The sequence below is a fragment of the Sturnira hondurensis genome, unplaced genomic scaffold (genome assembly GCF_014824575.4).
Source record: "Sturnira hondurensis isolate 20B ecotype Veracruz unplaced genomic scaffold, ASM1482457v3 Scaffold0021143, whole genome shotgun sequence".
NCBI lineage: Eukaryota > Metazoa > Chordata > Mammalia > Chiroptera > Phyllostomidae > Sturnira > Sturnira hondurensis.
In genome coordinates, this window is record NW_028093774.1 from 8,477,135 (window position 1) to 8,501,038 (window position 23,904).

Genomic DNA, 23,904 nt, shown 5'->3' on the forward strand with positions numbered 1-23,904 from the left:
CTTATAGCCCATGAGGGGTGGGAGTCCCATTCATATCAGTGTCCAGACTTTTGGTGTGGGGTGTCCCAGGCCCCTCCTAAGGGCATTCCTGTTACCCTTCATCACCTCAGTTTTGACAGAGCACTTGACCTGTCATGGCTGCCAGTGATTCCACGTCGGATTGTCAAAGGTCTCCCAAAAGTCCCCTCTGTCCCTGCTCTATAGAGCCGGACACCTGCTGGGCAGTCAGTGACAGAGGCTGGAAGTCCTTCTCCAGGGTGTTCTGGCAAGGCGAGCGAGCACCGCCGACACTGCTGGGTGTGGACATCCACAGGCACCTGCACCAACTCCAACCACAGCTGCCGGAACAACTTTGACTAAAACAGGATGCAGCTGTCCCTGGGCTCCAAGTGGCCTCTGCCCCTCAGGGCTGAGGTTATCATCACCCTCATCGTAGCTACAGGGCATCTGGCACCAGGAGCACCTGGCATTTTCAGTTTCTCCAATGGGAGGAGCATTCGGCCTTATCGGTGGAGGATTCGCCAAATACAGGAAAGGAGATGAAGATCCAGGTGCACCCTGACCGGTGTGGCTCAGTTGGTTGGGCATCGTCCCATAGACTGAAAGGTTGCAGGTTTGATTCCTGGTCAGGGCACATGCCCGGGTTATTATGGTCCAGGTCCCCAGTTGGGTGCATGTCATAGGCAACCAATCAGTGTTTCTCTTGTGCAATGATGTTTCTCTCCCTCTCTTTCTCCCTCTCTTCCCACTCTCTCTAAAAACAAATAATTAAACTCTGTTGAAAAAAAAAAGAACCCAGGTGACCACAAAACTGGGCAAATGGCCATTCTGCCTCCTGTGAGTGTTAATTGTTTTTCCTACTCTCTCTGAGTTTGGTAATGGTCACCCAGGTGGTCATGGCTGAGCCAGCCACTCAACACAGTTGCTGAGGTCTCTGGCCAAGTGCAAGGGCCCCATTTCCTTGGAGAAGCTTCTCAGAGGTGTGTTCTGCAGCCGTGAGGACCGTTTTCTCCTGGGAAAAAGGGTTAGCTTGCCCGACTGCAGCAGAACAGGGGTTGCAACACAAGGACATTGTTAAAAAGATGTCCTTTTACAGCTTAAAAAAGAAATTTTCGTGGGGTGAGGACCAGTGTAATAATATCTGTCCTGCTCCTCCAGCAACAGACACATTCGAACCGCCCGGTCCGTGGTAGTTCATCAAAACATAAAATAGCTTCCTGGAATAGACGTTGCTGTCAGCCTCTTTCTGCTGACCACAGACTATTCTGGGCTGCATTTTGAAAACAAAACTCATTTATTAAAAGCTTGCAACAGGAGGCAGGACGGCTGGCTTGACTGCCTTGCTGTGGGGAGAGCCCCAGGACGTGACCCCAGGTCATGAGGGTGAGTCACCCTGGGAGTGCAGCAGTGGCCCGAAAGCTTGGTTCTCTTGTCTCTACTGTCCCACTGTGTCCCTCTTTGCCATATGACCCTGGGCAAGTCACTTGGCTTTAGTTTTCTTGTTGGTAAAGCAAAGCCGAACCCCTCAGGGGTCCTTGGATGGGTGGAAAATAATACCAACTGCAGCCACTTCACGGTGGAGCCGGAGCTGCCATCCCCGAGGAGCTGCCCTGCACGTCTTACTCCTCAGACCTTTGGAAGGTTTGAACTGGGCGAAAGAACCTTTGGACTGGCCGAGAGCAACTCCGAATTCCAAACAGCTGTGCCAAGTGAACAGGAAAGCGGACACTCCTGACCACCCGCCTGAAAATCACGGACCTTCTTTAGAATCCGCACGACCCTGTACAGCTGAAGAACCGCTTCACTGGCCCACACCCGTAGACACGCCCTCCATGGCTTATTAACACCAATAGAAAGGCTTCCTTCTGTTCAGGTAATAGTTTCCTTTCCCTTTCTTGTAAAAACTCCTCGCCCTCCCCCTCCAACTGGAACACTATTTGGAGTTCTGCCTGAATCACTGTTCCCAAATAGCAACTCATATGAACCTCATATAAATGCTTATTGCCTCTTACTCTGGCCTGTTTAGGTTAACATTGGTAAATAGCAGGAATCCGCGTGGGTCAGCCAGGAGGGGTGTTTGTTATCAGAGAACACAGCAGGGGAACTTCCTGTAACCTGAGGACAGAAGGCAGCCGGGCCTCAGGCAGCTGAAGAGAGTGATATTTCTTCAACTCGTGTTTCCTGATTTACCACTACAGGTTTCAGGCCCTGTTCAAGGCCCACAAGATCCAGTGATGAGCAAACCCACGGGATCACTGTTCTCGAGTTTATGGTGAACCAGTAAGCAAGTACATGTGACGCCTTGAAGATGTACGCCTTCAGGTACGCCTTGAAGATGACACTACAATATAGACACCAAGGCAGGCTCCTGCAGAGGAAATGACATTTAAGGACATTCCTAAGTGCAGGGAATGACAGAGGGCAAGAGTTCCAGGTGGACAGAGCAGCCTGTGAAAGCCTCAGGTGGGACTGAACATGCTTGCTGGAAGGCCAGTGTGCCCAGAGTCCCAGGAGCCAGAGCCCATGATCTGGGAAGGTCCAGGACGGAGGCTGGGGCCTGAAAGGCATCCTGGAATGGATTATCTCTGTCTCCATCTCTCGGCTTCTGGGTCTGCCTCACTCTTCTTCCTTCTGCAGACTGGCTTCCTCTGCTCCTCAGACCACATGGCAGAACAGCGCTGACCTGGAGTACCAAGTTCACTGCTAGGGTCTCACTGCCCAACGGGACCACTTCACTCAATTTCCAGGAAAAGAGTGGTCACAAGCACATCTCTGGTCCAATTAGCTATAGCCAAAAAACCACAGTAGCTGCTGGGAGGCCTGGCAATTCTCAGGACTTCATGGTAATAACAGGGCAGCCACCCCTAAATTATCTACCCCAGAAGCAGTCTCAAAGGTCGTAAGTTGATTTAAATCAGTCCTCAGACTTGATTGTGCATCAGAATCCACCAGAGAGCTTGTTAAACACACATGTGGCTGGACCCCTGACAGTTTCTGATTCGGTAGGTCTGGGCAGGTTCAGCCCATACATCTGCATTTGTAACGAGTTCTGATAATGCTTTAAATGCGTCGTTTCTCATAGTGAGGTCCACACCCGGGCTCTGCCAGTTTCTTCTACCTGCAGGTTCCAGAGTCGGGCGTGGAGAACGGGGCTTGGAGCCTGGCGTGCAACTCCAGCCTTCCGGACCCCTCTGCACCCTCAGGGTTTGAGAATCTCGAATTTAAAATCCATCAGACATGTCTTTGTTCCCAACCTGACTGGCAGAAAGAACAGATGATCAGCCAATAGACTTTGCTCAGCGTGCTAAATGTCTGGTTAATAAAGGTGTGATACTGAACCAAACAAACCAACCCTCCACTTTCACCAAAGAAAACGAGGGTTTCCCCAGCATAAGTAAATCCAGCCTCTGGGATGAGTAAGAGGCCTTTCTTCTGGGCATTTTCATCTCTTCCTGCAGGAGACCGGTCCGAATCATTGCGTGGCTGCTTTCTTAGGGTAGATAACGTCTGGAGAAAGTTTGGGGACCCTCCTTCCCAGCTCAGACTCGGGTCCCAGACAGCGACCCATCACCCTGCCCCGCTGAGTCGAAGGCTTACGGATCCGCCAATGAAAGGCCGATAAACTCCATGACCTCATCCATCCGCTCTCTCATTGGCCGCCGCCGCCGCCGCCGCCGCGCCGAGCCTGCCCCTTTCATTAGAGCTCTGGAAAGCTGCGCCGGCCCAGCCAGCTAGGCTGCGGGAGACAGAGTTCCTAACCCGGTCTGCTGGCCTTGCGGGCTTCTTCGCAGCTGGGAACTGCTCGCTGACACAGACCTGAGCGTTCCTTTCAACCTGCCGAAGTGCGGTACTGGTTTGCTGCGTGGACCTTAGCTGATGCGTTACGGGGCGGGGTTAGCTGGCGCCTTCGCCTTCCCGGTGCCTTCCTAAGTACCCGCAGATCACACTGACTTCCCACTTATTCTAACCATGCATTTAAGCGAGTTTCGTCTTGCTTCTCAGCGGATGAATTTCTCAAGCCTGACCTTACTGTGGAATGCTAGAGATCATCTCCCCCGCAACTAATTAACGTGGGAACTAACTGACGCCCAGGCAGGGAAGATGACTTTCACAAGGTCACACAGCAGGTGACAGAGATGAAAATCAGATCTGGCCTCCTCACTCCAACTTCAGAGTCTCATTCGTCGCTCCACACCCCGCCCCCCCATCAGTGGCCCAAGTGCGAAGAAGGGGGCTGCAGTCCAGGAACAGTGGCTTGTGGGAGAACCCACATACCAATGAGGGATCACCGGGGTTTCCTCGCATTCTAGCAGCTGCCCAAGTCTCACTTTGATCGAAGGGAATCATGAGTGGGAGCTCGGCAGCCTGCTGGAGCAGTGATCTCATTTTACAAATGAGAAAATTGCATGGTGTCTGGTCACGAGGCAGCTGGTGACGCAGAGGCAGGCCTTGACTCAGGCCTCCTCCTGCTCTTCTCACCCAGTGGTGACCTCCAGATGCCAAAGGAATGGAATGCCCAGGAGTCCCCAGGGAGAGAGGTCCTGCTCCGGGCTTGTACTGCAAGCATCTGATTTGAGAGCAAGAAAACAATCAGAAGTGTTTGCATGCTTCTGTGGCTGCCTAGCCAGTCAAATGATCTTTACTTTGTTCTTACTCAAAGGTATAAGTGGATATTATAAGCCACTTTTTGCCTCTCTGGAGGAAAGTAGGACAGGTGACATATAAGGTAACAGGAAAGTGTCCCCAGAACTCCGAGTGTGAAAAAACACTCAAGAAGGTAAGGGATTCCTATCACACAGGCTTAAACCCCAAAGCCCAGCTTGACTTTGCTATGGGGTCCAACCACTAGGAAAGGCAGGCATGCGTGCAGATGAGAAATGAAAATTCACGGAGCTGGTCCAGCCACATCCTGGGCAGGGTGGCACAGACATGTGGGTATTCTCAGCCCTGGAGTGGTGGTCTCAGGAATGGGACCAAGACAGCCCACAGAGCTCTTCCAGGTGACGACCTTCTTGGGACTTCCCCCTCTCTTGTTCCAAGTCCATGTTCAGCAAACAAGCTCCTAGCAACCACTTCCATTTTGCACGCATCCTGACGCTGGGATCGGGGTCTCTGGGTGTGGGACCCCAGGGGAACAGCTTCCATCATACATGAAGGTTGGCATGGAGTGTAAACAATGGTGTCTGATGAGCTTCATTAGTGGGAGTAGGGGAAGCACCCTGCAGCACCCACGTGTTTCTGGACTCGCAAAGCTGCAGGCTACCCTAGGAACAGACTCCCCTTGGGGCCAGCCAGCATCCTATACCTCGTTATCCCTTTCAAATGGCAACAGATGGTAAATTAGAAACACCAGTTCTGTGCCTGCACCCACACAGCTCAGCGAGGTTCCCGCTGGCTTGTCCATGCAGTGGGGACCACGGCTCCAGGCAGCAGCAGCTGACCCTTGGGAAGGAAGTCAGGAGCTCTTCAAGGGGGAGGGGCACAGAGCCATCTTAAGGCCCCCTCCGAAACCCTGCTCAGAACAACGGCCCTGATGCCACTTGTACAGACAGTAGCCTTGTTTATACAGGAATAAACCTGGGCACTGAAGATACAGACCTGGAGGGTGGATGACTCAAGTGTGGTCGAGTCATACAGAGAGGATCACGCACCAGAGAAAAGGAAGGAACCGCAGCTACGTGCAACAAAAACAAATCTAGGAACAGAGTGAGCAAAAGAGTAAGTTAAAGAACACGATGCCATCTGTAATATACATCTTTAGAAAGTGTGAAACCAAATAATAGCATGTGCAGGGCTATGTATTACACTCATATTACAAAGGATGGCAGAAAGTGAGTGTGGTGGGTGATAAAACTCCTTTTTTTAAAAAGCAAGGGTATCATAAACACAAAAATCAAGCTAGTGGTTAACTCTGGGATAGTCAGTCAGTTCCCTGGTGTCCATTGTATTATTCTATTACATGGGTGCCTCTTGATTACATATGTTTTTATAGGTATCAAATATTTCCTAATTAAAAATGATCCAAAGGTACTGCTATTGTCATTACTGTCATTGTCAAGGCCCAGGCCTGCAAGCCGTGGTGTGGTTTCCAGGTGCCCCCGAGACTGCTGCAGCCCCTGTCCACAGGGCCAGCTGCTCGCGGCTCACACGTGCCAGGCTCCGTGGCTCAGGCAGCCAGATGACAGGGCTGCTGCTTGGCATGCAGGGCTGATCAAAGGTTAGAAGTGACTGTCCTGTGAGTACATGGAGACCCCTGCCCTTTCCTGCTTCAGGATTTCTGTCTGCCCCTGAAAGCTGACCCATCTGCTTCAGAAGCTGACCCCCACTTCTCTGTGGGCCTGTCCACTGGGATGCTCAGGCCTGGAGTCCCCCTGTCCCACCCAGCCCCCTCCACCCCTGTCTGCTTATTCACCCATTCGACGAATATTTACTGAGCACCTACTATATGCCGGGTGCCATTCTCAGGGCTGGGATGCAGCAGTGAACAAAAACACACAAAAATCCCTGCCCATGTGGAGCTTACATCCCACGAGGGGAGAGAGGAAAGAAACACTAAGGCGATAAACATAAGTCAGGGGTGACAAGAAGAAAACCACAGCACATTGAGAGGTTGGGGAGTGAAGAGTTTATATAGCTGGTGAGGGAAGACCTTCCTGAGGATGTGGCCTTGGGGCAGAGACCTAATGAAAGGTGGGGAGGATGAGGTGGCTATCTGGGGAAGAGCCTTCCAGGCTGAGGGAGACACAGGGCAAAGGCTTTGGCCCTTCCTCTCACTGGTGTCTCCTCCCCCTGAGTCCCCCACCCCCCACGCCAGTGGTTTCTCTCAAACCCTCTCCCTCTCCGCTCACCTCTTCTGCTACTCTGGTTGTGCAGGGAGTCCAGGCTTTCGGGAAAGAGGGACAGGAGGTCTCCAGACCCCAGAGGTGCCCCCATTTGCACTGACCTTCACTCTGAGGCTGGAGTCTGGGTCTTGGGTCCCCAGCAAGCTAGCTTTTCTCAAGGAATACCCTGGGGCCATCTTTCACTCAGCTTGTTTCCTGCGGGGGCCACAGGGCTAGATCCGACTACAGGCTGTGACTTTTCTTTTCTTTTTTTTAAAATATATTTTATTGATTATACCATTACAGTTGTTCTATTTCACATCCTTGTCAAACCTGTAATACCAATGCCTGGGGAAAAAAGTGTTGGCTTAATTACTATTATTAGCATACATGACTTTCTACTCCCTGAGTACCACCTGCAGGTAAGCTCACCTGGAAAACAATTGGGGGAACTGCTCCTCATTCGATCACGTGGTTGTGGCAGCTGCCAGGGCACCCTGGGCAGGGGGTGGAGATCAAAGCCTTGCAAGTGTGGGAATGAACCCAGAGACTGAGAGGCCCCGTGCCCTGGCCCCGCACAGCGAGGGCTCAGAAAGTCCTTTCCCTCTGCTAGGTCAGGCTGACAATGTTTGTCTGCCTTTGCTCTCAACCCCTACCCCCAGCACCCTCAGCATTCAAGCATATGGTCTAAAAGTACTCGGGCGGGTGTCGGTCACTTCCGTGGTGGTCTGCAGTGAAGGTGGAAGCCTCAAATGTAGTCATATCCACGTATTTATTATTGTGTTAAACCCTAAAGGGAAATATTTGAAGGTTGATTCTAGATCCTAGAGGTCTCCATCTTCATCCATTCATTCGCTCTTTCGTGCACACTCCTGCACTGTGCCAGGCCCTGCGCTGAGTGGAAGGGGTACAGAAACACAGAATGACAGCTCACATGTCTTGCACTCTTAAGGCCTACCAACCCCATTTCAGTGTGTTGCCTGTGCTTCCTCATTTAATCCTCAACCAGCTCCATGTGGTGGGCATTGCAGAGGGGGAGCTGTAGGTATGGACAGCACGCAGAGGTTCGATGCCACTGCCTGGCCACTAGCTGAGCCAGGGTCCAAGCTCCACGCTGCCCTTGTGAAAGCACAGGCCTTGTTCTTGAATGAATCGGCTGGCTGGGCATAGAGATGGGCACCAATCACTTACACTGCAGTGTGGCAACTGAGGCGGCATAAGCAGGAGTCGTGACGCAGCGGGGTTTGCTGTGCGAAGGCCTATCACAGAGGAATCGCCGCTGCTGTGGGATCTCACAGGCTCTGCCAGACATCGAGCAGGCTTCCTGGGGGCCTTCGAGCTGAGTCTCAAAGAATGAGCAGGCGTTTCCCTCCTGGACTGGAGGGGAGAGAACATTCCAGGCAAACATCTGGAGGGACAGGCCTCTGTGCTACATTTAGCACAGAGGTGACCTGGGATGTAGTAGGTGACCACTTAACAGGACAGTCTAGAGGTCTGTGACATTTCTCCAGTGGAGGTTCCTTCTCCTCGCCTCCGTATATTCCCTTTTGGTGGAACCAAAGGGTCCCCTGCTGAAACTGACATTTCTTGGTGTTGGAGGTCCATCAGCTCAACTTCCATCACCTTGTTGGCCTTGGGGATGCCTTGGAGGTTATGCTGATCATGTCAGGAGGCATCTCATGGATGTCCCTTCTCACATCTCTCAATGTCTGAATGTCAGCGTCCTTATTGCTAGCCCTGGGTCCACAGCATCCGTTCTTTCCAAGAACAGCCAAGGGCTGCGGAGGAGGTAGGAGGTCACCCTGCCTGTGAGGACTCCTGGGGGCTCAGGGAAGGTGCAGAGGGGCAGGGGTGTTGCTGACGGGGACTTGGTGCTTCCTCGTACCTGGTGTTCCAGGCTGTCAGCTCCATCCTCAAATGGAGCAAGGCTCCACCACAGCAGGGGTTTTAGTTTCTGCTTAGTTCTCCACTATGTCATTGGCCCCTAAAATGGTGCCTGGGATGTAGTAGGTGACCACAACATAGTTCCCCAGTAGCCAAGAGAGAATGCATAGCTGGGACATCTGCCCCCAGCGCTCAGTCTGCAGGCCGAGACAAAGAAACCCCACTGGTGACTTTGCATTCTTCTCAGAGGGCAGCTCAGTGGGAGCTGGCCTCTGAGGGGGAGCGGTCTTTGCCTCGCTCAGTTCAACTCAACAGACATTTACGGAGCCCCTCCCCCGTAGGCGCTGCGTCTGTCTGAGATGGATGACTCTCAGAACACCCGGAGCTGTGTGGCGGTCAGCGCTGCCAGAGGCAGAGTGGGGGCTCACTAAAGGGCACCAGCCAACCCAGGCCCAGAGGGAGCTACTGGAAACCTGAGATGTCAGGACAAGCTCAGGCAGGCCTGCCCCTCACACCCGCTTCATACCAGGCCTCAAGCCACTACAAGCTAGCCCTGTGCGGTGACCTTCCCCCGGGTCACTGCCTTTTCCAGGCCTTGGGGTCCGCCCCACTCCCACTCCCAGTCTCTCCCTTCCTCCAACCCAGTACTCTCCCTCTGTCGCCTGGCCCCATCCTACCGGGATCCCCTAGCCCCCTACCCCGACCTTTCCTCCCTGCCTCCACCACCCCCGGGGCCCCCACCCCTTCCACCTCGGGGTCGACCCCAGTCCTCCCCAAGTCCCGCTGACGGGGCCTCTCTCACCCTCCCTGATCTCCCCTGAAACTCGCCGGTCCTCACGCCCCCCGGCTCGGGCCCCGCCTCCAGCCCCGACCCCCGCCCACGCTGCGGCTCCGGCCCCGGCCGGCAGGGGCCGCTCCTCGCGCCGACCCGGGAGCCGCCGCCGCCCGCCGCCGCCCGCCTCCCCGCCCCTTCCCAGCCGGCGCTCCCGTTACGCCGCGGAGCCGGGAGCCGGAGCCCGAGCCCGCGGCGGCGGCGGGCGGCGGCGAGGGGGCGCCCGGGCGACGGCGGCGCGGCTGCGGGGCCTGCGGGCTGGCGGGCCGGGCCGGGCCAGGCCGCGATGGCGACCAGGAAGGCGGGCTCGCGGCTGGAGACTGAGATCGAGCGCTGCCGCTCCGAGTGCCAGTGGGAGCGGATCCCCGAGCTCGTCAAGCAGCTGTCCGCCAAGCTCATCGCCAACGGTACGCGCCGGCCGGGGTGCGGGGGGGCGCCGCGGCCTCCGCGCGGTGGGCCGGGACCCCGAGGCGCGGCGCGGGGCACAGGCAGGGGCGCAGCTGGGCCGCGAGGGTGACGGGGCGCGGATGTGCGCGGGGCCAGGGCCTCGGGAGCCCGGGGTCCCTGGGAATCGCGTGGAGGGGCGTCCGGCGGGTGAGGGCTTGCGCCTGGCGCCCCAGACGCGGGCTTCTGTGCAGTCTGGTGCAGGGGGTCTCGAGGAGTCGCCTGCTGTACCTGGGTCCCAGGGCGTCAGGGGCCGGCCTTGGGGTTCTAAGAAGTTGGAGGTGCTGGGAAGGCTGCTTCCTGAGGACATGGGTATGAGTGTGTGGGGTTTCCAGGGTGTGTGTATGGTGTACCCTAGGAGTCAGGATGTATTTATAGGGGTGTTGAACAGAGACCCCTGGGAAATAGGGTTTGTAAACATATGGCGTTCAAGGGGCTCCAGGTGGAAGCACAGGCTTGGTGTGTGCGGGGGGCGGTGGTGGAGGGCGGGTTGAGATGTGTGTCCTGGGGTTCAGGGAGTGGGTTGTCCAAACGGTGGACCTAGGGAGGTCACCTTTAGGATTATAGGGCAAGCAGACTCAGGGGAGTCCAGATGGAGAATACTGTAGAGAAAGGCGGGAATGTGGTTGAAGAATGGTGGGAAGTGGGGTTGGGTGGGGGAGTCTCAGGGAGGCACTGAGTGGGAAACTGGGCCTGGAGTTAGCCCATGACCCCACTGGCTGAACTGGTTCTTGTACCCACTCAAATCTAAATTGCATCCAAAACTCCCATTTCAGAGTTCAGCTCCACGTGTCCCTATTTGTTTTGGAAGCAAGCATTGTTGATATTCGCTTGTCCTTTAGTGCCCGCCCAAACCACGGGCACCAGGGGGCTGGAGAGAGGGCAGAGGTTTTGTCTTGGCTCATCTCAGGCTTCCTGAGGCTGCGTGAGCACACGGCTGAACAAATGAATGAAAGAAAGAAAGAATGAATGAATGAATGACATTGCTCTAAGGAAGGACATCCGCGCACTATTTTCAACCTTCTCACCTCAAACTACCCAGAAATAGAGAGGGATGTCACATGTCTTCTCCAAGACTAGTTTATATTTGGGCCTTTTATGTTAATCGTGCCTTGAAATAAGGACTTGGTTTTACACACTCACAGCTGTGCTACCTATCACACTTGGGGCAGGCTTGTCCTGGGCGAATGCAGGTGCCATGGTCCCTCCAGGGACATGGAGGAAGCGCAGATCTCCCTGGGCTCAGCACAGAGGAAACACGTTTGAGGCGAAGGCACTTGGGCCCATGGCAGCTTGACCTTGCTCTCCCCGGAAGGCTCACTAGCTTTCCCTCCTACCTCTCCCCTCCTCACCTGCAGCATTTTCTCATTTCTTCTTGGCGTTTACGTTGTCGCTGCCCAGCTATGCGGGCATATAATACCTTCGGGGCAGGCTGGAGTTAGGATTAAATGGGTTCATGTGTGAGTCCCCTGGTTTTTCTTCCAGAGTCACTGGTTCCTGCTGTATTTACTCACCCATCCAACCAGTGCTGGCATGCCCACCTGTGCCAGGCACAGACCCGCTCCCACCCTGCTTCCCCTCCTCTGAGGAGACCGACAGTCTGCAAATATGGAAATCAGTAAACAGGGCAGTGTCAGGTAGTGAGTGTTTAAAGAAAACACTCACTGTGTTTGTGGGTTTGTACAATCGAGAAGGATGGGCAGCGAAAGAAGGGCAGCCCAGGGCACCGTGGGATGCGCGGCAGCTGGGTTTCAGTGGCACAGGTGCCTGTTACCTTCACAGCCCCCCTAGACTCTGCTCCCTTTCCGGGGTCTTGTCCCTGTGGCCTAAGCCACAGTCATTAATGGGTCTTGGGGGATAGCGAGTATGTGGGGCACTGTGGCTCCTGGGTCTGTGTGTAAGGCCGGTTTGTGGAAACTCACAAGAGATAGATTCCTGCCCCAGAGCCCACACGGTGAGCAGCGGCCAGTGGTGACAAACGGTTACCCAGGCTTCAAAAGGTTGAAGAGATTGCTCAGGAAGACTGGAAAAACAAAGAGCAAAGGAAAAATGGAAACAACACCGGAAGTACTGTGGCTTTCTTTTGGGGTTCAGAGAAGTGATCGAAGGAGGGTGTCTCCCCTCCCTCAGCTGATAGGGCCTCCCTTGAACCAACTGGTCGGTGGTAGGCCTTCCTCCTGGCTTCGGGGGCATGAGCTGCCCCGTAGACCCTCTTGGATGCACTAGACCTCAAGTTCCCGGCAAATTTGGAAAAGTTCTTTTTAAGATTTTATGTATTTATTTAGAGAGAAGGGAAGAGAGGGAGAGAAACATCAATCGGTTACCTCTCGTATGCACACCAACTGGGGACCAGGCCCACAGCCCAGGTGTGTGCCCTGCCTGGGAATCAAACCTGTGACCTTTTGCTTTGTGGGACAGCATCCAACACACTGGACCCTGCTGGCCAGGGGGAGATTTGGCAAAATTCTTAAGCTAAAGCATTTGCTGCTTACAATAAGGAAAGTGAGTTAATGTCGTGTTTGTCATACTAAGACAGTTGTTGCCTTGGAGGCAGCCACAGGCAGAAACGAGCATGCTCGGAAACCAGCCAGACCGGAGCCTGAGTCCCAGACCAGCCACTTCGTCACTCTGTGTCCTCGGCCAGTCCTTTAAACACTCTGAGCCTCAGTTTCCTCATCTTACAATGGGGATTAAAAGACTAACTTCGCAGGGCTTGTTACGAAGTTCAAAGGAGCTAATGACTCCCAGGGCTCGTCCCAGAGCCCGACACTGTGGTAGGCATGCCATTCATTCATCCATTTCACAATACTGAGTACTTGCTATGTGCTACCCTCTGTTTTAGGCACAGGGGATGTATCAGTGAACAAAATAGACAAAAATAATAAACACCCCTGCCCTCGTGAAGCCCACATTCCAGTTGAGAAGGGGCAGGGAGACAGACCTGAGCTCATTAACTAAAATGGACAGGATGGCAGGTGGGGGAGGGCCATGGAAGGATAAAGCGGGTGACGGGAGAGGGCTGTGGAGCAGGGTGGTGGGGGCACAGGGACAGCTAGTCCCACAGGGTGGCTGAGGACAGCTCCACTGGGAAGGCCGCACCCGAGATGACACCAAAGTTCCAGGGAGGGGACTTCAAAGGCAGAGGGGTGGTGGGGCCAGACCTCGTGGGGCCTCGTGGGGCCCGGTTAAGGCATCGGCTTTTCTCTGAGTGAGATGGGAGCCACTGAGGGCTCTGAGCTGAGGACTCCCAAATTCTCGGGGCCCCTGCTTGCAGCCCACGTGCCCCCGTTCCCCAGCGGCATCAGTTTCGTATGGAAAGGGAGCATGGCAGTCCCCCCTGTGAAGGGCGCTCAGTGGCAGTACTTCCAGAGCCTGCTGCTCTGGCCTGACTCCTTCCAGGTGAACGGGTGCAGACAGTTTAGCCAAGAGGTGGATAAGGAGGAAAAGGGCCAATGACCAACTGAAAAAAAAATCCAGATATTTGTTTTCTGCCTCATGCATAATCACCATTTTAACCTCGTCATCTCAGAAAAAGCAAAAATGTGTGTCAACAACATGCCAGGACCCTGGGAGTCCCCACGAGAAAGTGATCATGCAAGTTAAGGGTAGCAAAAAATGCCACTCACGTCTAGGCTGTTGCTGCCTGACATGAGGTCACCGTGGGCATTGCCCGAGAGCACGTGAGGAAGGCGACTCTCAGTCCCCACGCCAGACCTTCTGGGCCAGACACCGCAGCTTAGCAAGGTCCCCAGAAAAGTCATGGCCCAGGGCGGTCCCAGCTGCCCTCTCTCCCCAGAATGTCGCCCTCTAGCCTCCCAGCGGCGCGGTCCCCTGCTGTGGGAGGAAGAGTGGCGGTCTGGCACCGGGCCCTCGGTTGGTCTCTACCTACCGCTGGCCAGGCAGCCTGGAGCCTGTCCCTCAGCCTCTCAGAGCTTGCCTTTCCTCGAGGCACGACAGAATGGCTGTGAGGACCACGTGAGCTGATAGAGGCGGACTTTGGTGCATGTGAATGCTGGCGTCCACGCTCCAGCTGACTCGGTATAACGCCGGGCAAGGCGGCCACACCCCAGATACCACCTGGGTGGGAAGAAAGAGGAGGAGACCTAGGAATGACACACCTGAGCCTGTGCCTGGTCAAGACTCGTGTGCATGTTGGTGTTTTGGAGGCCTGTGCCAGCCCCAGAGGACAGCCACTCCTGGTCTGGGGCAGGGTCTCCTTCTCCGCCTTCCCCAGTTGTTGATCTTAGGCACAAGCTCAGCTGGTGAACCCAATTAGAACATTTGGGCCCCAGATGTAGTTTCTGCTTTAAGGAGTCTCCTCCCTTTGGATTAGGTGTGATTTTTGAGACATTTTAATTACCTCTTGGTGATGGGTCGGTAGGGAAATGGTGCCTGAATAAAGATGATTTCTGGGGCGACGTTTGGTTACAAAATGCATTTAGACCATTGAGCGGGAGTGAGGCTCTTGCATTTGCCCGTCGCTGATATTCCCAGTGGTGCTGTTGCCTGCAGCCCCATGGCTTCCCTCCTGGGGGCGGGCTGGGCTCCTGGGCCGCCCCAGGTCTAACTCAGGCCTCTGGACCCTCCCAAGGGGGTGGGAGTTAATGGTGGGCCAGCCCCAGGGTCTCCTTGGAAGCAAGGCTGAGGTTTAGCTGAGCATCTGCTCTGGGGTGAGAAGGTGGCGCTGTTGTTTAGAATGACGTCTTTGGACACTCGCGGGGTACTGCAGTCTGCTGGGAATCCAACTGCCCTCCACGGGAGGGAAGGACACCCAGACCCCAGTGGCCCTCCCTCCTGACCCTCCCAGGGCGGCCATCCTGCGTCCAAATACTCTGTCCTGTTGTCCTCTAAAAGTCATACTTGTGCGGCAGACCACATGTCCTGACTTCCGGATTCAAAACACTCGCTAATTCAACAGTAAACATGGATGGCCCAGTTGGGCATTGGAGCTTGTGGTCACTGTAGTCAGGACAGAAGTACCGTGGCCTTGTGGCTGCACAAGTGGGGCCAGGGCTGCTCGACTCCCCCCTACCCCCGGCCTCCTGTTTGGAGGAATTTCAGGCTCTGGCTGGGGAGGAAGGAAGATTTCTGCCATTCATTCCCCTGACCAGCCAACCTTCCCAGCTGTCCTGTCCTCCCTCACCCCGGTTGCTGGGGCCTCCTCCTGCTCACCTTGCTTATTGTCTTTTCACCTATGCTTGTGCCGTGAGGCTCTGGAGGCCTCTCTGTGGGTCAGAAGTCTACCCATCTGTCAAGGCCTGGTCCAGATTCTTCCCCGTTGTCCTTCCTTCATGGAAAAGGTTGTTTGCCTCAAGGAAGACAACCACACATTATTAGAACTGGCTGGGATGGGCGGGGTCCCGCTGCACAGCAGTTTTCAAAATGCACTCTCAAGGAACCCCTCTGGGGACATGCTTGTGGATCCTGGTGGCTGGACAGGTAGACTTCACTTACAGGAGCAGTGACACTTTTCCTTCAAGTCCCCTTTGAAGGGACAGTTAATGTGCTTAAAAGACACACTTGAAACCCACCAACCTAGTCCAGCCTCCCCATTCACAGATGGGGACACAGGCTCAGAGACGGAGGTATCTCCGGTAGAGCCACGGGCCAGCGAGGACAGGAACAGATGGAGCAGGTCAGGGCTCTAGCCTGGCATTCATTGCTCAGCTCGAAGTGTGGTGCTGCCGTCTCCTAACGAGAGTGACTTTACCCTGAGATACCCTATTCGTGCCATGGGGACACACGTCCAAATCCCTTTTCTGAAACCCGTGGGGCCAGATGTGTTTCAGATTGCACAGGTTTTCAGAATATGGTACCTGTGCTGGACAGTGTGTGATCCTCCAGGGGAGTCAGGACAGCGCCTCATAATCCAACACGTCAGTGTTTCTGCATCAACACATATAAACAGTCACTGCAAAAGGGGTAAATAGCCTACACATGGCGTGGTGTCGGTTCAGCGAGGTTTTGCTGCCCAGGGAGTTAATAGCAGCACAAACCAGCTTTTGGTGTTTAGAGATTTCTGGATTTTGGAAATTATGGGTAACGGATTGTGACCCTGTGGTGATAGTGCCCAATTTGTAGGGTGGCAGTAAGGACCCAGTGAAGAACGAAACTACAAACATCTACCTGAATGTGCTTAGCAGGCTGCTGCTTGCCCAGGGCAGCCCTCCTGCTTCTGGTGGCAATGGGTGTCGACTCCCATTTCCCAGTTCAGGGGTGTTCCCCCTCCCCCACATCGCCTACAGGGGCGTGTGCCCTGTCTCCTCACTAAGGCGGTCTCCTCACTAAGGTGGTCAGCCTCTACCAGACACGGACATGGTTCTGCTCCAACAAGCCCATGGGCTCATGACCCCTTCTCCGCGGGCGGGCTGTGTTGAGGTGGCCCACAGCCTTTCCGAGGCGGGGCCCTGGAGCAGCTGGAAGAGGCCTGAGGAGGTGAGTCAGAGGGCCTTGCAAAATGGGGAGAGGGCCGAAGTACAGGTGAGCACCCCATCCCTGAGAAGTGGCATCCTTCAGGGGCTGGTGTTTACTTTTGGGGCTGCAGGCATCCAGTGAGTTCCGGCCAGCCGGAGGCACCCTGGTTGTCAGTGCAGCATTCTCCACCTCCATCATCTTCCTCCTTCCGATTGAGCCCTGGGTTTGTTCATCTCTCAGCCCTGCTGTGTACCAGGTACCACGGGCCATACGCTTCACTGCAAGTGGGCTTTGGCCCCAGTGGGTCCACCCCCTTGCCTGTGATTTGTTGAAGCATGAGCATGTGACTTAGTTCTAGCCAATGAGACATCAAGGATATTTGCTGTAGAGGGGGGCTTCTGAGAAAGATTTCCTCATGCTTCAGAGTGACGTATACGTGTTTCAGGGGGAAGGAGAATGGTCTGTCTCCGCCCCCCCCCCGGGGGGCCCCCAGAGATTGTTCTGGTTTTTGAGGCCTGGAGCTGCAGTCATCTCAAGGGCACCCGGCCCAGGGGATGAGGCCAAGCCAGGGAGAGTGGAGCACAAAGACAAAAGAACGTGGGCCCTCATTGCATTGCTCACCTTCCCTGGACTTGCTGTTATAAGAGAGAGTAAGTGCCTTCTTGTTGAAGGCACGTTGAGTCGGGCGTTTGGCCATTACTTGCAGCTGAGGTCATTCTAACTGGCATACTTCTGTACTTATCGGGAGCACACCCCCCGCCTCCGGCCAGCTTTGCACTGGGCGCTCCCGCAGGATGACCCTTGCTCCTGACTCACGCTGACCTCACGTGGATGGATTCCTGCCCCTCTGGGTGACCTCATGCTTGGCAGAGGCTGGAGGGTTGCAGGCCCTTGACTTGTGTGAAAGCCAGTGTTTCCCATCGGAGGAGCCAGAAAGAGGGGAGAGGGTTCCTTGAGACCTCTGAGAACCGCCCCCATCAGCCGCCAGGACCAGCCCGAGCAGTGCCGGCAGCTGGATTAGGTTGGTGCAGTCGCAGGCCGCAGGAAACCTAATGGTGTGGCGACTGCTCCCGCCGCCCTCCGGGCTTGTCTGTCCCTGCTCATCAAGTGTGGCAGTGGGGGAGGTGCCAGAGCCGGCCAAACAGTTGGTTCCTGGTTGGTCTAGAGGCTGCGGGACCTGGAGTCCGAATCCCCACCCACTTCTCCCCCCAGGGCCCTCCTGCACATCACTAGTTCTTCCGGCTCCTTCGTTTTCCCACTGCATGGGTGTTACAGTGGGGCCAGCAGGGGAGGAGCAGGAGCAGCATTTCGGAGTCTCTGCTGTGTGCCAGGTCCTGAGCGTGAACGTGGACGTGGATCCCAGTCCACCATCACAGCGACTGCCTGAGGACTGGGGTCGGGCTCAGAACCCACACAGGGCATATGTGGACTGAGGCTCAGAGCTGTTCGTGGAGCCAGATTCTAGCTCTTTCTGTCTCACTCATCTTTTTCTGAACTTGCTCAGCCCCCGAATGAGGAAGGTGGCTTGTGAGAACCCCGACTGTCCCACCTCGGGACGCAGCAGGTCTGGGGTGGTGAAGGTGAAGGTGATGCCGCTGGCCCGTGGCCATGCTTTGGGGGCCTGGTCTCAGGGAGCCTGGATGTTGTGGCCCCCCCACAACCTCTCCTTTGGAGTGGTGACTCTCTGGGTCCCAGATGGGCTGGAAATCTGCATTTTTAAAGATTTTATTTATTATTTATTTTTAGAGAGGGGAAGGGAGGAGAAAGAGAGAGAGAGAAATATCAATGTGTGTTTGCCTCTCACATGGCCCCCACTGGGGACCTGGCCTACAACTCAGGCATGTGCCCTGACTGGGAATCGAACCAGTGACCCTTTGCTTTGCAGTCCACGCTCAACCCCTGAGCAGCTGAGCCACCTAGGGGCTGGTCAGCACTTCAACTTCCCAGGCTGGGCCCCAGCTTCTGCCTCAGGAGGTCTTGGTGGGTTGGTTCAGGAAGCAAGATTGTGAACTAGCTCTCAAATCATTGTGACGCAGGGGGTTCAAGGATCAGACTTGGCATCCATCATCCAAGGGGTGGGACAGAGCGTCACCCTGCAGCCGGAGGAGAACAATGACAGCATCGCTCACAAGACTGCCAGGGGGCTGAGGCAGGGTGGGCCTATGTGGCAGCGGGTAAGGCCCGGCAGAGAGCCAGGAGGGTGTTGGAAAAGCCAGGCTTAGGGTGACTCACACATCCTAGCTGACCTGAGACATACCTGGTCTTCACACTGGAAGCCCCACCCCCCAGGGACCCCTCAGCACTGTCAGGCGCATGGGGGGTTTTAGCAGAGGGGAAGGCAGGAGGAGGCAGTGGACTTTGCCATGTGAGACCCGGGTTTGATCCCACCTGCCACTTACTGCCTGTCCGGACTTGGGTAAATAAGTCACTTATCTTCTCTGAGCCTTACCCTTTATCTAGAAGGTGGTTTGGGGGAGCGAATGAGATAATGCAGTTTCTGGCAGCAGTGTTATCATCAGAAGCAGCCCAACTGAATCAGGAGTTTTGTGTGTGGGAGGAGGGTCCCAATACTCAGTCCTGTACAGGGGCAGAGGGAGCGGGCAGGATCTCACTCAGAACAATGTCAGCAAAGAGGGGCTGCGGGTGGGGCTGGGGTCCTGTTGTGCGGCCCGTGACTGAGGCCTGAAGCGGACGGCAGGGTCTTTGCTGGGTCACAGAACTGCCAAAGGCACAGCTGGGGCTGCAGCCAGGTCTGACAGACTCCCCGGGCCTCCTCTTGCGTCGTGCACTCAGCCCTTCAGTGAACCAGCGGTAGGATGTGGGGGGGCAGCAGTGTGCAGTGGGGACACAAAGATGAAGGAGACCGCATTGCTAACTCTCAAGCACCAATAGCACATTTGGCACACAGTAGGCACTCAAGTAATTGTTAAGTGAACAACTGGGCCTGTGCCTCGGAGGAGCTGAGTTGGATTCATTCACTCATCAAACGTCTACTGAGCACCTACTGTGTGCCAGCCCCCATCCTGAGGCCTGGGAAGGCCGAGATCGCTGAGACCATCTGTGCACTTGAATCTAGTACATAGAGTCCTGGCACGTGTGTGGTCAGGGCTGGAGTGGCGGAGGGACAAGGGCTGTGGAAGGCACATCCCCCCAGGGCTGGTCCCACATCTCAGTGTCTTGGAGTCATCTGGCGGTGACTGTCGCCCTACTTGCCGGGGCTCTGGGTGGATTCCGGCTGACGGATTGCTCTCTCCACTGATTGACTGCTGGCGACCTCACCCTGTTGCTTGTGCAACTGTAGGGTGGACGCTTGTGGAGCGGTCCTTCCCAGGGCAGGGTTCCGGGTCCCAACGCTGCCCCTCCTTGTCCCCTCTGCTCGCATGCAGCTGGCTCGGCCCCTGTGCCGTGAACCCTGGCTCCCTTGAGGACCTGCCGTGCCTGGCCTCACAGGGTCACCGCCTAGCAAGAAGCAGTGTTTTCCCTCACATTCACCAGCCCTGGGGGCTGTCCGGCCGGGGAGGGCATGCTGGCAGGGCAGCCACGCCCAGGGACCTGCAACAGCGCTGCTTTTCTTTCCCTGGCCCACCAGGCCGAGGGAGGCAGCCACGGATTTCTGGGCCTGGAGGCCTGGGCAAGTAGCTCTCCCAGGCCCTCCGCAGCTGTCCACTCGCCGTGGTAGCGCCCCCCGCCCCAGCCCCACCATGGACACACCGATTGTGTCCAGTGTCCCTTGTGCCCACAGTCTCACTTGGAGGAATTCCTCAGGCCCAGACCTCTGACACCCTGCTGAGTGTCCCTGGTGGTCTTTCCACACCGCTGTGCCGGGGCTCAGTGGTACCTGTCCCCCCTCAGACCATTCTTCTTGAGGGCAGGGACTGGACGGGGGCTTTGCCCTTTCAAGAAGTGTGTATTGATGCTGCGGGTGCTCATGTAACTTGTTTGCGTGGAGCCGACTTCCGGAAAGAGCCATTTCCAAGCCGTCTGGGCCGGCCTGATAACGTGGCCCCTGACCCGTCCGAGTCACTTCCTGTGCTTCTGAGCTCTGGGCACGGGCCAGACCCACTGCACGCTCATGACTTTCGAGTTACCTTTCTCTTCTTAGGCTCGGACTCCAGGGGAAGTGTGCGTGCGCATGCGCGTGCCCGTGTGTGTGGCCTGCACAGCAGATTTACTGTCTCTGTCCCACACTTTGCCCTCCTGACCTGGCCTTCCAGCTTCTGCATTATGTGTGGTCGCGGGGAGGAGGCATTGGCATGAAGCCTGGGCTCCAACTACCAAGGTTTTCTCAAAGTATCATTTCTGCCAACTTGTTTTGAGCTCTTTAATCTTTGACTTTTGTCGTCTTTGCCTTTCAGTCAGGAGTTTTCAAACAGCCAGGCCAGGCCCTCTGAACTGGGTCACAATCAAAACAAAGACAGTGGAGGGGGAGCCATGGGGCCCGGGGGTAGAAATGCCAAGGCCCGGGTCTCAGTCAGCAATCAAACCCCCGCCATGCACCAGAAACCCCAGGGAGGTGCCGAGTCTGCCGAGAGGAAGGTGCTTGGCTGGGCCCTGTCCGTGAAGGGGAGACGTACCTATTGACTCATTCCTGAAATCTGTAGGGAACACCCGCTGTGTGCCGAGCTGTGAGCACGAGGGGGTGGAGGTCGGAGAGCCAGGTGATAGATTACGAGGATTTCGGTTTTCACTGTGAGGGAGATGGGAGCCATTGGAGGGTTTTGAGGGGGAAGAGGCGACATGGTACGACTTACATTTTAAAGCAGGTGTGGGGACAACTGATGGCTGTTTTCTAGTTTTCTAGTTGAGGTAGGTGCCCCTCTCTTCTCCGTCCCGCTGGGTGTCAGTGCCTGTACCCTGGCCAAACCATCGCCGTGCCTGGCATGTGTGGCCCAGCAGCCGCATGCTCTGCAGAAGGCCTCCGCCTCGCTGGCCACTTGCACCTGGTGACCGATGATCTCCCGGGCTCTGCCACTCTCCCGGTGTGTTTGTACCCCCCCCTCCAGAATGTCTGCCTCAGATGTTCTTTTCTCTCCCGGGGCCTCTTACATCCGCTGGACGTCCTCCCCCCACCCTTGCTCAGGACCTCGCCTCATTCCTTGTTGAGGAAATAGAAACAATGAGGAAACCCGCTCGTTTCCGACCGCGGAGTCCGCCGCTCTCCTCCTGTCACTGCCTGGAGGTTTCCGTTCCTTTCCAGGGGCAGCAGCCCTTCCTCCTCCACTCAGAATCCCTGCTGCTCTGGCCTCCGCAGGACAGGGCTGCTGCAGCTGCTCTTCTCTCTCCTGAGTCGAGCCTCTGCCTCTGTCTCGTTCCTGGACCCCTCCCTTCAGGGGACACCAAGGCCTTAGCCCTTGCTGTTAGAAACCTTCCTTAACCTCACGTCGCTGTTTATTGCCCCATCTCTCTGTCCCTTTTCAGCAAAGCCTCTTGCAGAATCTGCAGGCCCCCCGTCCTGCTAGCTGGGCTTGTGTTGCTTGCACACCCCAGAGACTTCCAAAGCCAAGGTCACCCTCTGATGTTGCCTCTGTGTTGCCAAATCTGATGGCTGTTTGTTGTCTTTTCCTTCTTGATATTCCCATTGCTTTTAACCCACTCGACCTGTTTCTCTTTCCGGAGACTTTTTATTCTCGGTCTCTGTGACAGACACAGGCCTGGTTTTCTCTCCTTGGACCTTGCCGCTCAGTCTGCGCCGGCTTTGACCCGGACCCCCGTCCGCCGACTTGGTTTCTGGTGTGGACAGCAAATGTCAATGAAGTCGGTAAAAACAGAGCTCCTGCTTTCTCTCCTCCTCACCTCGGCAGACGGCCAAACGGTACCACCGCTTACTCTGCTGGGCAGCCTAACACCTATTCGCCTTTAGTCCCTCTCCCTTCCTCTTCCCTAGTGCATCAGTTTCCTGTTGGCAGGTCACGATTTGCTGGTTTAAGACAGCATGAGTTTGCTTTCCTCTTGGATGGTCTCACTGAGCTGAACTCGGGTGTCAGCACAGCTGTGTTCCTCCTGCCAGCTCTGTGTCCTGGCCTTTTCCAGCCTCGAGGGGGGTCCAACCTTTGGGCATCTCCGTGCCACCCTGGAGGAAGAAGAGTTGCCTCGGCCACACCTTAAATACATTGCAACACGTAATCACAACCACATCTCATCATGTTTTAAGTAAGTGTACAGTTTTGTGCTGGGCTGCATGCGGCCCGAGGGTTGCTGGTCGGGGCCCCGCTGCACCCGCCCAAGTTCATGGCCCCTCCTCCCTCTCTGAAGCAGTTTCATTTCCCCCTGTGTCTCTGCAACTGCCCCTGTGGCCTTCGCCACATCTTCTCTGACTCTGACCTTTCCACTTCCCTCCTCTGAGGACCAAAGTGCCCACCCAGATAACCCTCCCATCTCAAGATCCTGAACTTCGTTATAGCTGCAAAGTTCCTCTTGCCATGCAAGATGACATTTTTGCAGGTTCCAGCAGTTGGGACGTAGACATGTTTGGTGGGGGTACTAACTCTGTTCACTGCCCATCCAGGCCAGCCCGTCAGTGAGTCTTGTTTATTTTACCTCCAACTGCCCTCGCTGGGCCCTTTTCTTCCTTTGTCCAACGTTTCTGAACTCTCACCCTGTTGTCTAAGTGTCTGTCACCTCTCACCAGACTTCTGCTCTTGCCCCCCGCCCCCCGGCTTCAGCCTGAGTTCCTTCCTCACACAGCAGACAGGGAGCTTTTTAAAACCTAAATCGGTGTATTTTGTCCCCCTGCTTATGCCCACCCCCCCCTCCAGTGCAAGGCTTGCAGCTGCAGTTAGAATGAACACCGCGCTCTTCACCACAGTCGGCAAGAACACTGGTCTGCCCCGATTGGATCCCTCCACGCCAGCTTCCCTGGCCTCTTTGCTGGTCCTGGAACCCACCAGCTGGCTCCCACCCCAGGGCCCTCTGTGCGCCGGGTGAGGGGCTTCCTCCGCCATTCACTCACTGTCATCACCCAGGTCCCCTTGGAGACTCTCCCTGATCGGACCACCCCATCATCTCAGGCAGCCGCCCAGCCCTCCCTGTCAGTTTTAGTTCCCTGCACATCTCTGACCACCGTCAGGCCCTTTCCTGGTTTATCTCTTCGTCTCACCTGTCTGGGAACGTCAGTTCCATGTGGCAGAGACCTGCCTGGTCTCACTCACTGCTCAAGGTCCCTGGTGCACGCGCAGGTGCGGAAGGAATGTGGGCTGACCCATGAGTGTGCAGAGTGCTGTGAGGGTCGCTCAGGCCAGGAGAGCCAGGTGAAGCTTCTCCCAGGTGTCTCTGAAATGCAACTCAGATGATGCCTGGGCTTTTGGCAGGAGAAGGGAAGGAGGTGTAGCATGTCCTGGCAGGCACCCTCAGGTGAGACATGTGGCCAGTGGCCTGGGGAGGATGCTGAGGGCCTGGAGCATGGGTGAGGAGAGGCTGATGGCCCAGGGACAGCGGAGATGGACGGGGGGTAAGAACTGCAGACTTATGACTCCATCACTTGGTTCTGAGGTGACAGACCAGGTCATGTGA

At 55.7% G+C, this 23,904-nt stretch overlaps 1 protein-coding gene across 6 annotated transcripts in view; it reads left to right on the forward strand.

The window, feature by feature from the left end:
- The first annotated feature begins 9,768 nt into the window (after positions 1-9,768).
- TTC7B (tetratricopeptide repeat domain 7B) overlaps positions 9,769-23,904 on the forward strand; it is a 209,687-nt gene continuing 195,551 nt past the window's right edge. For 4 of the 6 annotated variants that reach the window (XM_037031807.1, XM_037031809.1, XM_037031808.1 and 1 more), the window contains exon 1: positions 9,770-9,944. In XM_037031807.1, the coding sequence (XP_036887702.1) occupies positions 9,824-9,944 (121 nt within the window). In that variant the 5' untranslated portion in view covers positions 9,770-9,823. Of the gene's footprint in view, positions 9,945-23,904 lie in introns of all 6 variants that reach the window. The other 2 variants (XM_037031805.1, XM_037031806.1) reach the window with 1 other exon arrangement.